Source organism: Hypomesus nipponensis, chromosome 25, assembly GCF_054491055.1.
Source record: "Hypomesus nipponensis isolate SF chromosome 25, ASM5449105v1, whole genome shotgun sequence".
Lineage (NCBI taxonomy): Eukaryota > Metazoa > Chordata > Actinopteri > Osmeriformes > Osmeridae > Hypomesus > Hypomesus nipponensis.
In genome coordinates, this window is record NC_140385.1 from 3,214,076 (window position 1) to 3,228,150 (window position 14,075).

A 14,075-nucleotide genomic window follows, 5' to 3' on the forward strand; every position below is an offset into this window, starting at 1 on the left:
GAGGCCAGGGGCTGTGTGAGGCCGGGTGAGGCTGTGTGCTGTGTGAGGCTGGGCTCTGGGTAAGGCTGTGTGAGGCTGGGTGAGGCCGGGGGCTGGCTGAAGCCCCATGAGGTTCTACATGTCATAGTTCACTCTTGCAGAAATTCAGAAAATGATTGAGTGCCGATGAGTCAAGCTGAAGGATTCTGCTCCGAGTCATGTGACCCGCACACACACACGCACGCACACGCACACACACAGTGTTTAACAGATGAGTCAGAACTAGAACGCTGTGATGCACATTCCGGAAATCCATCAGAACTCCATTTTAGTGTTCTGCCGATCAAAATCAGAGTTATTTGTCGCATGCAGTGTACAGCGAAGGTCATTCTGAGTGTTGAAATCTTATGACAAGGCAAGGCAACGCATAGTTGACAATCAATAAAATATAAATAAAACAGTGTAACACTGTAAAGACAGTTATAACAAAATAGACATTTTATAAATATAGTGTTGAAGTGCCACATGTTGATATGTCCATGAAACAGATGAAGGTTGTTGCCTGAGAAGGCCTGGGGTACAAAACAAACCGCCCAGATCTACTAGCACAGGACAGGATTTCCACCACTGTGCTCTCACCTGTCCAACACCGTGCAAGTCTGCTAAATCGGGGCTCAGATGGCTGAGCGGTTAAGGAATCGGCTATTAATCAGAAGGTTGCCGGTTTGATTCAGGACAAGGCACTTCACCCTACTTACTTCGGGGGGAATGTCCCTGTACTTACTGTGAGATGCTCTGGATAAGAGCGTCTGCTAAATGACTAAATGTAAATGACATACAGTTGATATACCGAGTTGAGACAGAGCGGTTGGGAGGCCGTGTTTGAACTGAGGGGCTGGAGACCTCTCTGAAACCTTTAACACTGTCCAAACACTGTGCAGAGGTGTGTGGAGTTGCGGAACCTATATATGTATATATATATATATGTGTGTGTGTGAGTGAGTGTGACCTTTGCTCCAGTGACCGGGGGACCCAGACGCAATAAGGGTTAGGGTTACTGCCTGGAGATAATCAATGCAGAACGGTCCAAGTCCGATGCTTATGATTTACACGTGTGTGTGTGTGTGTGTGTGTGTGTGTGTGTGTGTGTGTGTGCATCTTGGATGGTGGGGTGAGAGAGAGAACAGAGCATAAGGTAGAGAGAAAGAAAAAGAAAGAAATGATGGACAGAGACAGAGAGAAAGAGAACCTTAGAGACAGAGGGGGGAGAGAGGTTGAAAGACAAAGTTTATCAGCCATCCATACAAAGTTCCCCAAAGCTCTGAAGAACTGTTCCCATAGGACAACAAGCCATTTACAGGAAGGCCCATGGACACTCTCTGTTAACCCTTCCTGCCCCACCCTGTATCCCCCCCTCCCCCACCTTCCCTGTATTCACGGTCTCAGCGCCTGTCAGAGTGTAAGCTAACACACACTGGTCTCATTATCAGGACACGTGACCTCACAAACAGAGCGCACTGAGAGGTCGTGTGGGGGGGGGGGGAGAGAGAGACAGAGAGAGAGAAAGGTGGGGGGAGGGAGAGAGACAGAGAGACAGACAGACAGAGAGAGAGAGAGAGAGAGTGAGAGAGAGGGACAGAGAGAGAGAGAGGGAGAGAGAGGGACAGAGAGAGAGAGAGGGAGAGAGAGGGAGAGAGAGAGAGAGAGAGAGAGAGAGAGAGAGAGAGAGAGAGAGAGAGAGAGAGAGAGAGAGAGAGGGCAGACTGATGACTTCACACACACAGACGAGGAGCCTCCTGGGAGTTGCCCAGGCTATAAGAGAGAGAGGCTGTGCTCTGGTTATTGCTGACTAAGGTTGCAAGACTACCACCGCCAAGAGTGACCAGCTCCTTGCAGATCTTCCTCCTTCGAAGAGAGATACCTACAGAACCTTTTAGAGGTGAGACATTCCACGGCTCCACTGACCCAGCGATCTGAAGAGTCTCCAGACTGAAAGGAGAGATCTACAGACATATAGAAAACAGAGGCTTTAACCAGGGCTGAAGAGATATCTACAGACATATAGAAAACAGAGGCTTTAACCAGGGCTGAAGAGATATCTACAGACATATAGAAAACAGAGGCTTTAACCAGGGCTGAAGAGATATCTACAGAAGTTCTATCTCTTGCAACTCAGAGACAAGATTTCTTTCTAAACTTTCTTATCGTGCCTGACATCCTAGGATATCCCAGCTCCTCTTCCTCCTCTTCCTCCTCTACCTTGATCTACGATGAAGAACATGGCCGCCCTAGTCTGCTGTCTACTGGCTATGTTACTGGTCCAAAAGGTAAGAAGGAAAAGAAAAAAAGAAAAGACGCAGTGACTGAGAAAGAAATGTTTGTAGTCCCATGAAAAATGTGTGTTACTTTGAGAAACAGAGAGAAGGAGGGAGAGAAATAGATGGAAAGAAGGGAAATAGAGAGGGAGAGAAATAAAAGAGAAACAGAGAAGACAATAAAGAAAGTTACTCAGTCTGTCCTAACATTCTGCTGTGGGTATGTGATGTGAATATACATCAGTTTTGTCAATTGATTCTCTTTTAAAATGCATTAAAATTATTATATATATTTTAATGTTTCAGATTTCCTGTGGTCCTGTTCCATCTCGGATCGGCCAATCAGGGCCGGAGGAAGGTGCCGTCAGCGTTCTGAAGAGAACAGCTCGCATGACGCCGTTGTGGAGGGTCATGGGCAGTAAGCCATTTGGAGCGTACTGCCAGAACCACGTTGAGTGTTCCACTGGAATCTGCAAGTGAGGAACTGACACACACACATACAGAAACATACGTTACGAGAAATATACATACAAGAACACACACAAAACAAATGCAAGCAAGCAAACACAGAGAAAACACACACACATATACAGTATATACACATACACATTTACAGTTTACACACACGCACACCATTCGTGAGCTGCTGTTAACCCTTCTTCTCTCACAGGGGCGGCCACTGTACCTACAGCCAGCCAATCAAATCTTAGATGTCAAAGACATGGAAAACGGAAGCCAATCAACGTCCTCGACATCCTTCCCTTCCTGGAATATTCCTCTGTTTTCCTCATCCCTTTCTCCCTGTGTCTGTCCAACTCAGTGCAGGGCGTCAAGCCAATCTTTCACCCTCACTGGGTGTTTCGGTGTTAGAATCCAGAGATAGGGATAACATACAGATATGCCTTATATAAGCAGAGAACGTTAGTGTGTGTGTGTGTGTGTGTAAGGTGTGTTTTAGATTACGCTATGGGGCAAAAACTTTGTGTTCCTCAGAGTAAAAGGCGAAATCTGTTTGGTTGGTTTAATTGAGATCAGAGGCTATAGCCTGAAACATTACCCCTAGAAACAGCGGTGTCTAAAAGTCAGCTCAGTTTAATCAGAGCTTCAGCCAAAAAACAGTGTGCGTTTGCTCCTGTTTGTGTCACGTCCTGTTGGAATGTTGGTGACGTTGTCGTTCTATCGAGATCCAAATTCAGAACGTTTGTGACCTCACGTTGAGCGCTCGGCTCGTGTCGACTGGTTGCGTCAGGATTCTAATCAGGAAGTGAAGGCGTCGCATGTCAAATGAGGAAGTTAAAAGGCTGGACTGAGAATGGGAGAGACAGATTAAGAGAGAGAAGATAAGAGAGGGAGGGAGGGCTGAGTCACTGACCCAATCAGACTGAGAAGGAGATAGAGAGAGGGGGGGGGTGGAAAAAGAGGAAGATCTAGACAGAGAGAGAGAGAGAGAGAGAGAGAGAGAGAGAGAGAGAGAGAACAACTAAGGAGTAAGGGTTACATATATTGATCTACTTGACCTGTTCATTTTTTTTTTTTACAGATGTTGTATACAAGCTTACATTTGTCTTTTTTCTTATTTTTTTACATTATTGTTTACAATTACAGTATACTTTTGTGATATTTGAATCTGAATCAGTCATGTTTGTTAAACATTCAGTATCCAAAATATTATTTGCAAGATCTAATTCCTAAGAAATGCAAGTTATGCCTATACAACCTCCAGTAATGAATCTATTTTACAGTATTTTATATTCTATACTGCATGCATTGAAAGCCTGTGTCATCTGAAATTAAGAAAAAAAACTATTTATTTTATCCCTATAAAGTCACTTTATAATATTTTATAGCCAATTATTTCTGTGCATTATCTGTGGTTTGACTCTCGATTATGTAAAAGTGTTTTACTGTCACAGAACATCTGGTCCAAAAAATCCACATTGTAAAGTGTTCCGATTCCATTCTCAGAGCCCAACCTTTGGATCCTGCAGAGTGACAGGGGTTAACATGATGGTGACATAATGATGACTTGTTTGTTTTGATTGGTTTGTTCAGGGTGGAAAAGTACAGTCTGGTTGTTTCACGTTTATGTCCACAAGGACAGGTACAGTGGTGAGTCCAAACCTGGTCCTGTTTGACCACAATCCTCTCTGGTTCTGAAGATTCTTCCTACATACATAAACCTAGTCCTATGTGAGCAATTGTTCTTGTTTTGTGTTACGTTGAGGGGTCGTTTGTTTCGTATGTACTGTGCGCTCCTGCAGAGCGAGATCCGTGTTGAAATATCTTTTCAATAGAAACTTCAATAAAAAGCACTTTAAAAAGAAAGCACATGTCCTGTCTGATGCAACTACTAAAATATTGGCATGACAACGAGAAGATGCATATTTTATTGCCAAACCCTCTTCCTTTCCTTCATCCCCTCCCTCCCTTCCTCCTTCCTCTCTCTTTCCATCCCTACCTCTCTCCATCCTCCCTCTCTCCATCTCTCCCTCTCTCCATCTCTCCCTTCTTCTCTCTCTCTCTCTCTCTCTCTCTCTCTCTCTCTCTCTCTCTCTCTCTCTCTCTCTCTCTCTCTCTCTCTCTCTCTCTCTCCCTCCCCTCCCTCCCTCCCTCCCTCCCTCATTGTGGCTGCTTCAGATCTGCTGGCTCATCATTGTGTTCTGATGCTGTTGAGGACAGCTGCCCTGCAGCTGTGGTCGCTGGTCTTCAATCCAGCTGGAGGTGCAGCTAGCCAAATCGCACCCAATACAGTACACGTAAATCATAGACATGGATCATAAATGTCTCTCGAATTATGTGTGGGACTGTGTGAGTGTGTCTGTGTTAGTGTGTGCGTGTGGTGTGTATGTGTGTGTGTATGGGTGTTGTGTGTGTATATGGGTGTTGTGTGTGTGTATGTTGGCGTGTGTTAAATACATTTTTTGATGGCTCGTCTGTTTAGGCCTCCAGCTAGCTGAGTCACAGAACCCCAGCGTGCCTGGAGCCAGATGTTCTCCCCCACAGACAGGCCTCAATCCTGGGATACATTAACGCTGAGACAGGGGTTGGGGATTGACTGAGGAGAGGAGAGAGGAGGAGAAGAGGAAGAGGATAGGATAGGAGAGGAGAGGAGAGGAGAGGAGAGGAAGAGGAGAGGAAGAGGAGAGGAGAGGAGAGGAGAGGAAAAGGAGGGGAGGGGAGAGGAGGAGGTTGTGGAAGAGAGGAGAGGAGAATTGGGTAGGAGAGGAAGAGGAGAGGAAGAGAGGAGAGAAAAAGAAAATTAGAAGACAGGAGAGGAGAGGGGAGGAGAGGAAGAGGAGAGGAGAGGAGAGGAGAGGAGAGGAGAGGAAGAGGAGAGGAGAGGAGAGGAGAGGAAGAGGAGAGGAAGAGGAGAGGAGAGGAGAGGAGAGGAGAGGAGAGGAGAGGAAGAGGAGAGGAAGAGGAGAGGAGAGGAGAGGAGAGGAGAGGAAGAGGAGAGGAAGAGGAGAGGAGAGGAGAGGAGAGGAAGAGGAGAGGAAGAGGAGAGGAGAGGAGAGGAGAGGAGAGGAGAGGAAGAGGAGAGGAGAGGAGAGGAGAGGAGAGGAGAGGAGAGGAGAGGAGAGGAAGAGGAGAGGAGAGGAGAGGAGAGGAAGAGGAGAGGAGAGGGGAGATTAGCTTGCAACATCGGCATGTAGGCCTTGTCTCTCCCAGGGTCAGGCAGAAGCACCAGGGATGGGTCTCCCTCGGGGGCAGCTTGGCGCGCTGCAGCCACGGCATGGAGCCTTTTCTCTGGGTAAAAGGACTGGATCTGCAAGCACTCTCAACTCCCCCTGTTCCACCCGAAAACACAGCATTCCATTCTTCCGACAGTGCCAGGCTGTCCCCCTTGCCCTCCATACCTCCCATGAACCGCGAGGCACGTCAGGGGCAGTGAGCAGTGTGCAATGAGGGACTCGAGGAAACATGCATCAGTTCCTGGTGAGGAAATCAACGAGTCTGCAGGGAAGTTGACAAATGGACTTATGGAGTACATTTACATTGTGATGTAACATGTATTCATTTATCCAAAGCGACTTCCAAGAGAGAGCTTTACAAAAAGGGCATAGGTCAATGATCATAAACAATGAGATAGCCCCAATAACAATGTGGGTAGGCAAAATATGAAGCATACATTGTGAAAAGCAAATAAGTGCCAATGGGAAGAAACATAAGAGCATGTAGTTAAACAAGTTACAATAAACAACATGGACCTCAAAAGTTCAAGAGTGTACCTGATGGAAAGCAAGCAACAATCAGGGGCAGTTCTACACGGGGGCCTACAGGGGCCAGGGCCCCCCTGTAAAATGTGTTTAGAACCGCCACTGGCAACAATAATATAATATTCAGCTAGTACAAGTAGTTAAATCAGTTACAACTAACCAACAAGTGAGGATTATGCACCAAGATGTGACATATATTCAATGATCCAGATATAATAATGATGAACTTACATTCCAATTGTATGATTATGCACCAAGATGTGACTGTGTCTATGAAAGTGAGAAATAGGCCTTGCTCAGGAGAACGTATCTTTTGAGTGAGGAGAGGAATGCAATAAAGTCAGTGTCAGAACTCCAAGATAAGGGTCTTTCTTGTATGTTTACCCAGAGTTCAGATTTAAGGGTTGCAAGGGCGTAAGTTTGGTTTGAACATTGGTGGGGACACAGTTTTACCATACCTATCGATGCTCCTGCCTGTGGCTAAAAGCACGAATGAATGCCTGATAGCTACTAGTAGCAAGCAGACAATTCCGTAGTTGTGTTCCAGAGCTAGCAAAGTCTTGTTGACGTTAGAAATACTATAGCCTATAGTATACAAGAATGTATTATATAATTCGATTTGATCGTTTATTATTTACTCAATATTAACGTATCCCTTACAGGAGTAGCCTGCCAAAAAGCCAATCATTGAATCTCTTCTCACAGTCTCTCTTTGACGCTCACCTGACCACTGTTAGCTGACAGGCTGGTACACATTTTGATCAGCGCTCTCCTGCCAATCAGGAGTAAAGCTGACCCCGAGAGAGTTAACCAATCGTGGAGCAGAAAATGTTAAAAGAATGAAAAAAAAATTTTTTGACTCACAATTATTGGTGGGGACATGTCCCTACCGCCCAACCCTAAATGTGTGCCTATGGGGGGTAGGCTGGACTGCTGAACACAGTATCATTCTCATACAGGATAAAGAGTTACATCTTTAACTTTTCTAACAGACTGGGAGGGGGGAGGGGAAGGGGTGAACGGGGTGATGGGATTGGCTGCAGAGAATGTGGACGTCAAGGCCGGTGAGAAGTACCGGATGGGAGAGGAGAGATGGTGACACCATGAGACAGGAGAGAGGGTGACACCATGAGACAGGAGACATGATGGTGACACCATGAACCAGGAGAGATGGTGACACCATGAGACAGGAGAGAGGGTGACACCATGAGACAGGAGACATGATGGTGACACCATGAACCAGGAGAGATGGTGACACCATGAGACAGGAGAGAGGGTGACACCATGAGACAGGAGAGACGGTGACACCATGAGACAGGAGAGATGGTCACACCATGAAACAGGAGAGATGGTGACACCATGAGACAGGAGAGAGGGTCACACCATGAGACAGGAGAGAGGGTCACATCATGAGACAGGAGAGATGGTGACACCATGAGACAGGAGAGTCAACACCATGAGACAGGAGAGAGGGTGACACCATGAGACAGGAGAGAGGGTGACACCATGAGACAGGAGAGAGGGTGACACCATGAGACAGGAGAGAGGGTGACACCATGAACCAGGAGAGATGGTGACACCATGAGACAGGAGAGAGGGTGACACCATGAGACAGGAGAGACGGTGACACCATGAGACAGTAGAGATGGTCACACCATGAGACAGGAGAGAGGGTGACACCATGAGACAGGAGAGAGGGTGACACCATGAGACAGGAGAGAGGGTCACACCATGAGACAGGAGAGAGGGTGACACCATGAGACAGGAGAGAGGGTCACACCATGAGACAGGAGAGAGGGTCACACCATGAGACAGGAGAGAGGGTCACACCATGAGACAGGAGAGAGGGTCACACCATGAGACAGGAGAGAGGGTCACACCATGAGACAGGAGAGAGGGTCACACCATGAGACAGGAGAGAGGGTCACACCATGAGACAGGAGAGAGGGTCACACCATGAGACAGGAGAGAGGGTCACACCATGAGACAGGAGAGAGGGTCACACCATGAGACAGGAGAGAGGGTCACACCATGAGACAGGAGAGAGGGTCACACCATGAGACAGGAGAGAGGGTCACACCATGAGACAGGAGAGAGGGTCACACCATGAAACAGGAGAGGGTACAATGGTCCTCACAACTCTTGAGAGTTAAGAGTCAACACCAGGAGATAAGAAGATCCAATAGGCCATGACAATGTATCATTGACATCATCAGACCTTTTGGCCTGGTCTGGTCCCCTCCCCCTTGGATGATCTGTCCACAAACTCCTCTTGAGACCTAATTGGATGAGCACACCCCCTCCCCACTGTCTTCTCTCTTCCCTCTCTGGGTCTGGGTCAGATGGCTGAGCGGTTAAGGAATCGGGCTATTAATCAGAAGGTAGCCGGTTCGGTTCCAGGCCGTGAAAAATGACATTGTGTGCTTGGGCAAGGCAATTCACCCTACTTGCCTCGGGGGTTTACTGTACTTACTGCTCTACTCTGTGAAGTGAGACTGGTAACATCGACTGGTATCACTGAGCTAGACTGAGACACATTTGTGTGTTATATTCTTTGTTTGATTTGGATCTGTTCTTATCTATTCAACTATAAAGAACTTGGTCTGGCATTTAACCTGCTATTCTTCTCCACCCAAATTAGAACGCACTCTACATTACCTTGAATTGATCAGTGAAAATAACTAAGCTTTTTACGAACTGCCATGTTATTTCTTCCGAGCGTGTGTCCTTCAGGGCTCAATAATAGGCCCTATCATATCTAGCGCCTATTTGGTATCAAGGCGACAACAGCCTTTCGTTTCAAGGTAAAGAAATTGTGCTATCTGCTTGTTATTCTCATTCTCGTTTTGTTTCGATCAATTCAGACAAATATCTGACGTTAATAAAGCCAAGAAAAGCAAAGAACCTGCCACAGTAGCTTCACCATCTCCGTCTGTCTTTCTCAATCCCCGCTTAAATATTTGAAAACCAATTTGCCCCTAGCCAGTCTCCCATTCTTCCGAGTAATTAATCTGGCTATTAAAGGTCTGCTATCATAGAAGGTTAAAGGGCTAGATTGGAAGGCGAGGTCGACACTGACGCAACAGAAGGAATATTTTGGTTTGGATGACAGTTTGGGACCATGGACTTTATTTACATTTAGTCATTTAGCAGACGCTCTTATCCAGGGCGACTTACAGTAAGTACAGGGACATTCCCCCCGAGGCAAGTAAGGTGAAGGGCCTTGCCCAAGGACACAACGTCATTTGGCACAGCCGGGAATCAAACGGGCAACCTTCTGATTACTTGCCCGACTCCCTCACCGCTCAGTCATCTTACTCCCATTATACCGTTGCTAATGCTGCTCTCTTGTGGCGCATGCATAGAATTACGCCACGCAGAGTTCCTGCAGTTCTCGTGTCTCCAACATAAAGGCTGTGCACAGCTGATTTGAAGCTCGACAACCAACGATGTTAACCCTCCTGTTGTGTTCCGGTCAATAGTGACCGATTTACACATTTTCTATATGAAAAAATGTTAATTTATTCTGATTGCCATAAGGTTCCATGACGTTGTCCACACACGGTATTTAAACAGCCAAAAAAAAACAAACAGAATTTCATAAAAAAAGTTAAATTTATTTAACTTTTGTACACCTGTGGTGTTCCCGGTCAAAAATGACCGGTCATTAGAATGAATGGGTAATACAAAATGTTTTTTTTATAAATAAAATGTTGTTCAGGCCCACACCCATTCAACAGATGGACACACTTATACCCTGCCAGACCCAACATGCACGTGTGTTTCAGTACACACACAAACACGCACACACGCACACACACACACACACGCACACACGCCCACACACACACGCACACACACACACACACAGACTGTGATCCAGCTGAGCTTCTGCCACCAGGGTCTGAAGACACGCCCCCTTCCACTCCTTCCATCAGGCGGTGTCCCTGATAGGTGCTCATCGGGATTGTGGGTGTCATGGTTAGTGAAGCTGGGTAACTGAAAGTAATCCAGAGCATGTTGATCTTGATTGGTAGTACAGGCCTCACAGCATGTTGATCTTGATTGGTAGTACAGGCCTCAGAGCATGTTGATCTTGATTGGTAGTACAAGCCTCAGAGCATGTTGATCTTGATTACCTCTACAGGCCTCAGAATTGCAGAGTTTGAAATAACAACATGACCTCATAAAGAAGCAGAGAGAATAGGAAGTACTCATTCTCTGTTTTTATTGGTTATTTAGTCAGCAGGCGAAGCGGATGATTTGTTGACAACTTAATACAAACAGGAAGTAGACACACACACAGCGTACTGCTCTGCAGACTCAGGGTGAATCTTCGATGACATCATCCTTCTTCAGTTCCCTCTTAGCGTGACCTGTTGCCTATGGAGACAGGAGATATACAGTATTTACAGGTGTAGTTTGAATATATTAAAACGAAACGTTGGCATGTATGTCAAGTCGGGTGGCTGAACGGTGAGGGAGGCTGAACGGTGAGGGAATCGGGTTAGTAATCTGAAGGTTGCCGGTTTGATTCCCGACCATGTCAAATGACGTTGTGTCCTTGGGCAAGGCACTTCACCCTACTTGCCTCGGGGGGAATGTCCCTGTACTTACTGTAAGTCGCTCTGGATAAGAGTGTCTGCTAAATGACTAAATGTAAATGCAAATGTATGCATGAAGGTATGCGCATATTTGTGTGTCTGTTTATAGGTATGTACATATGTGTGTGTCTGTTTATAGGTATGTACATATGTGTGTGTATGTCTGCTGTACAGTGTGTGTGTGTAAGTGTGTGTACAGTATATGACAGTGTGTGTGTGTGACAGTAGATCACAGTGTGAGTGTTCTCACCTCTGGACCTGCAGCACATCTCCAGCAGCAGGACAGTGACCAGCAGGTAGGGACAGGTCACCAGGATACTACACAACAGTCTGGACAGCAGGGCGGTCGGACGTATAGGTAGATGTGGAGGTGGAGATGGAGATGGAGGAGGGGCTGGAGATAGGAATGTATGGGTGGTAACTACATCAAAACATGACAAGAACCAAGAGGTGATTATCATCTCACCTCTCACAGCCAGCCAGCTCTCTGGAGATCCTCCCAGCTCAGAGTTGCTGCACCTGTACAACCCTGCATCAGATGTAGACACAGCAGGGATGGTCATCGCTCCTGCAGCCTCAGTCCTGACCAGAGATCCATCCTTGTAGAAGGCAGCTGTGAGGTCAGAGGGAGGTGTCTGGTATCTACAGCGTAGAGTCACAGCTTGTCCCTGGTTCACAGGGAGGACAGGACTCTCTAGGATCACAGCTCCATCTACAACAGAGGAGACAGATTCAAATGATCTTTCCAGAGAATCCTATGAAGCAACAGTGATTTATTCAGACCAGATGTGAACGTACCATGTACTGTGATGTTGACAGCATGGCTGTGTTCTCCTGAGCCAGACTCACACCAGAACACTCCACTGTCTGATGGGAACACAGCAGGGATGAAGCAGGAGGAGCCTCTCAGTATCCCCCAGCATGAAGACCTTCCTTCTGTGGTCCTCCTCCTCCTCACCCTCCATCCAGCAGAGCTCCCCTGATCCTCACAGCCCAGGGAGACAGAGTCAAACCTGAAGAACTGAGATCTGCTGGGACAGACCCTCAGAGAGACTGCAGGAGAGAGAGAGAGATAGAGAGAGAGAGAGAGAGAGAGAGAGAGAGAGAGAGAGAGAGAGAGAGAAAGAGAGAGAGAGAGAGAGAGAGAGAGAGAGCGGGTAGAGAGAAGGAGAGAGTATTCTCTTTACAGAAATGCACAAATAAGTCTATGACTCTCTGCTATCGTCATAATGTACAGACAGCAAATAAAGAAGAACATACATAATTGACTGTGTTTAATCTGACCTGTCATTATGTGTCTCTGCCCCTTCATTCTCTCTCTCTCTCTCTTTCTCTCTTTCTCTCTCTTTCTCTCTCTTCTCTCTCTCTCTCTCTCTCTCTCTCTCTCTCTCTCTCTCTCTCTCTCTCTCTCTCTCTCTCTCTCTCTCTCTCTCTCTCTCTCTCTCTCTCTCTCTCTCTCTTACTCTTCAGGGTTTTTAAAATGTATTTAGACTATCTAAATAAAATTGTCAGTGCATTCAATGCTGCAATTCAGTCACCCAACCAGTCCGCTAGACTGTCTTTATGTTATACAGTCATCCCACCAGAAGAAGAAGACACTATGGGCCATAGCCATACATTGATTGTTAATAAGCTGTGTTACTAACAGCACAGTGCTCAGGTGCACCATTACAAGCAAACGTGCCACAGTTGCCATCTAAGCCTGATTTTGTGCTGAGATTGATGGAACAGTAGAACCAAAATAGGACAAACAAGGATAGAACAGTAGAATAAGGATAGAACAGTAGAATAAGGATAGAACAGTAGAATAAGGATAGAACAGTAGAATAAGGATAGAACAGTAGAATAAGGATAGAACAGTAGAATAAGCATAGAACAGTAAAACAGTAGAAAGGTAGAACAGTAGCAGAGTGGTGAGAAAATATAGAGGAGAAAACATCAAAGATCTGAGGGAGACTTGAAGAAAGAGAGAAAGAGGAAGAAACACTGATTGACCGAGCACACCTCCTAAACAGCAAACTCTTTGGTATGAAAGATGAATAGTTGTTCAGAACAAATGTTAATATGCACTAACCTTGTCCTAGAACATCTTCAGACTGACTCAGAGTCACCAACACTGGAGATAAGAAGAGAGAGGGGGAGACAAAGTTAGAAGGAGAGAGAGAGAGAGAGAGAGAGAGAGAGAGAGAGAGAGAGAGAGAGAGAGAGAGAGAGAGAGAGAGAGAGAGAGAGAGAGAGAGAGAGAGAGAGAGAGAGAGAGAGAGAGAGAGAGAGAGAGAGAGAGAGAGAGAGAGAGAGAGAGAGAGAGAGAAAGATGGAGTCATAAAGGTTACAGGACACCTTGTTGAACATACATTCTGTAACACGCACACACACACACACACACAGCAGGCCTACTCACAGAGCATCAAGCAGAGTGGTGTGAACTCCATCCTGTCTGGCTGCTGACTGACTGACTAACCAGCAGGGGGCTGATATCATGAGATACACACACTCATACACACACAAACACACTCATACACACTAACCAGCAGGGGGGCTGATACTATGATACACACACACTGTCTAACCAGCAGGGGGGCGGATATCATGAGTTACACACACACTGTCTAACCAGCAGGAGGGTGGATACTATGATACACACACACTCATACACACACAAACACACTCACACACACACACACACTGACTAACCAGCAGGGGGGCTGATACCATGAGATACACTCACACACGCTACCACAAACGCACACAGTCAGAAACAGTCCCTGAGGTTGAGCAGCACATCCTGCACCTGCTGAACGCATCCTGCTGTCTCAGGAAGAGGAGGAGAGGAGAAGGAGGTAAAGAGAGGGGAGGAGGGAAAGGGAGGTAAAGAGAGGGGAGGAGGGAGAGGGAGGGAGGTAAAGAGAGGGGAGGAGGGAGAGGGAGGGAGGTAAAGAGAGGGGAGGAGGGAGAGGGAG

The 14,075-nt window shown here is 46.5% G+C and overlaps 2 protein-coding genes across 4 annotated transcripts; one reads left to right on the forward strand and one right to left on the reverse strand.

The window, feature by feature from the left end:
• Nucleotides 1–1,790: 1,790 nt before the first annotated feature.
• On the forward strand, nucleotides 1,791–4,619 carry leap2 (liver-expressed antimicrobial peptide 2). Of its 2 annotated transcripts, XM_084691911.1 has the most exons (4): nucleotides 1,791–1,918; nucleotides 2,202–2,306; nucleotides 2,601–2,770; nucleotides 2,965–4,619. In XM_084691911.1, the coding sequence occupies exons 2-4, from the start codon at nucleotides 2,250–2,252 to the stop codon at nucleotides 3,002–3,004; spliced, it is 267 nt and encodes an 88-aa protein (XP_084548037.1). In that variant the 5' UTR covers nucleotides 1,791–1,918; nucleotides 2,202–2,249; the 3' UTR covers nucleotides 3,005–4,619. The 2 variants fall into 2 exon arrangements, with proteins under 2 accessions (XP_084548037.1, XP_084548036.1); XM_084691910.1 differs by having other exon boundaries at nucleotides 1,808–2,306.
• A 6,116-nt stretch (nucleotides 4,620–10,735) lies between these two features.
• On the reverse strand, nucleotides 10,736–13,661 carry LOC146221790 (protein turtle homolog A-like). Of its 2 annotated transcripts, none has more exons than XM_084691309.1 (6): nucleotides 13,517–13,661; nucleotides 13,190–13,231; nucleotides 11,914–12,168; nucleotides 11,582–11,827; nucleotides 11,366–11,509; nucleotides 10,736–10,894 (listed from the first exon to the last, which is right to left on the reverse strand). In XM_084691309.1, exons 1-6 carry the CDS (start codon nucleotides 13,545–13,547, stop codon nucleotides 10,878–10,880), a joined length of 735 nt encoding a protein of 244 aa, XP_084547435.1. In that variant the 5' UTR covers nucleotides 13,548–13,661; the 3' UTR covers nucleotides 10,736–10,877. The 2 variants fall into 2 exon arrangements, with proteins under 2 accessions (XP_084547435.1, XP_084547436.1); XM_084691310.1 differs by having other exon boundaries at nucleotides 11,349–11,509.
• Between the last annotated feature and the right edge of the window lie 414 nt (nucleotides 13,662–14,075).

Excerpts from the sequence above, each read along its gene's own strand:
- leap2 (XM_084691911.1), top strand. The coding sequence starts at position 2,250 with ATGAAGAACATGGCCGCCCTAGTCTGCTGTCTACTGGCTATGTTACTG. Across the intron at positions 2,307-2,600 it reads CTATGTTACTGGTCCAAAAG|ATTTCCTGTGGTCCTGTTCC; the intron begins GTAAGAAGGAAA and ends TTAATGTTTCAG. Across the intron at positions 2,771-2,964 it reads TGTTCCACTGGAATCTGCAA|GGGCGGCCACTGTACCTACA; the intron begins GTGAGGAACTGA and ends CTTCTCTCACAG.
- LOC146221790 (XM_084691310.1), bottom strand. The coding sequence starts at position 13,547 with ATGGAGTTCACACCACTCTGCTTGATGCTCT. Across the intron at positions 13,232-13,516 it reads ACCACTCTGCTTGATGCTCT|TGTTGGTGACTCTGAGTCAG; the intron begins GTGAGTAGGCCT and ends TCTTATCTCCAG. Across the intron at positions 10,895-11,348 it reads GAGGTGAGAACACTCACACT|GCAACAGGTCACGCTAAGAG; the intron begins GTGATCTACTGT and ends CTGTCTCCATAG.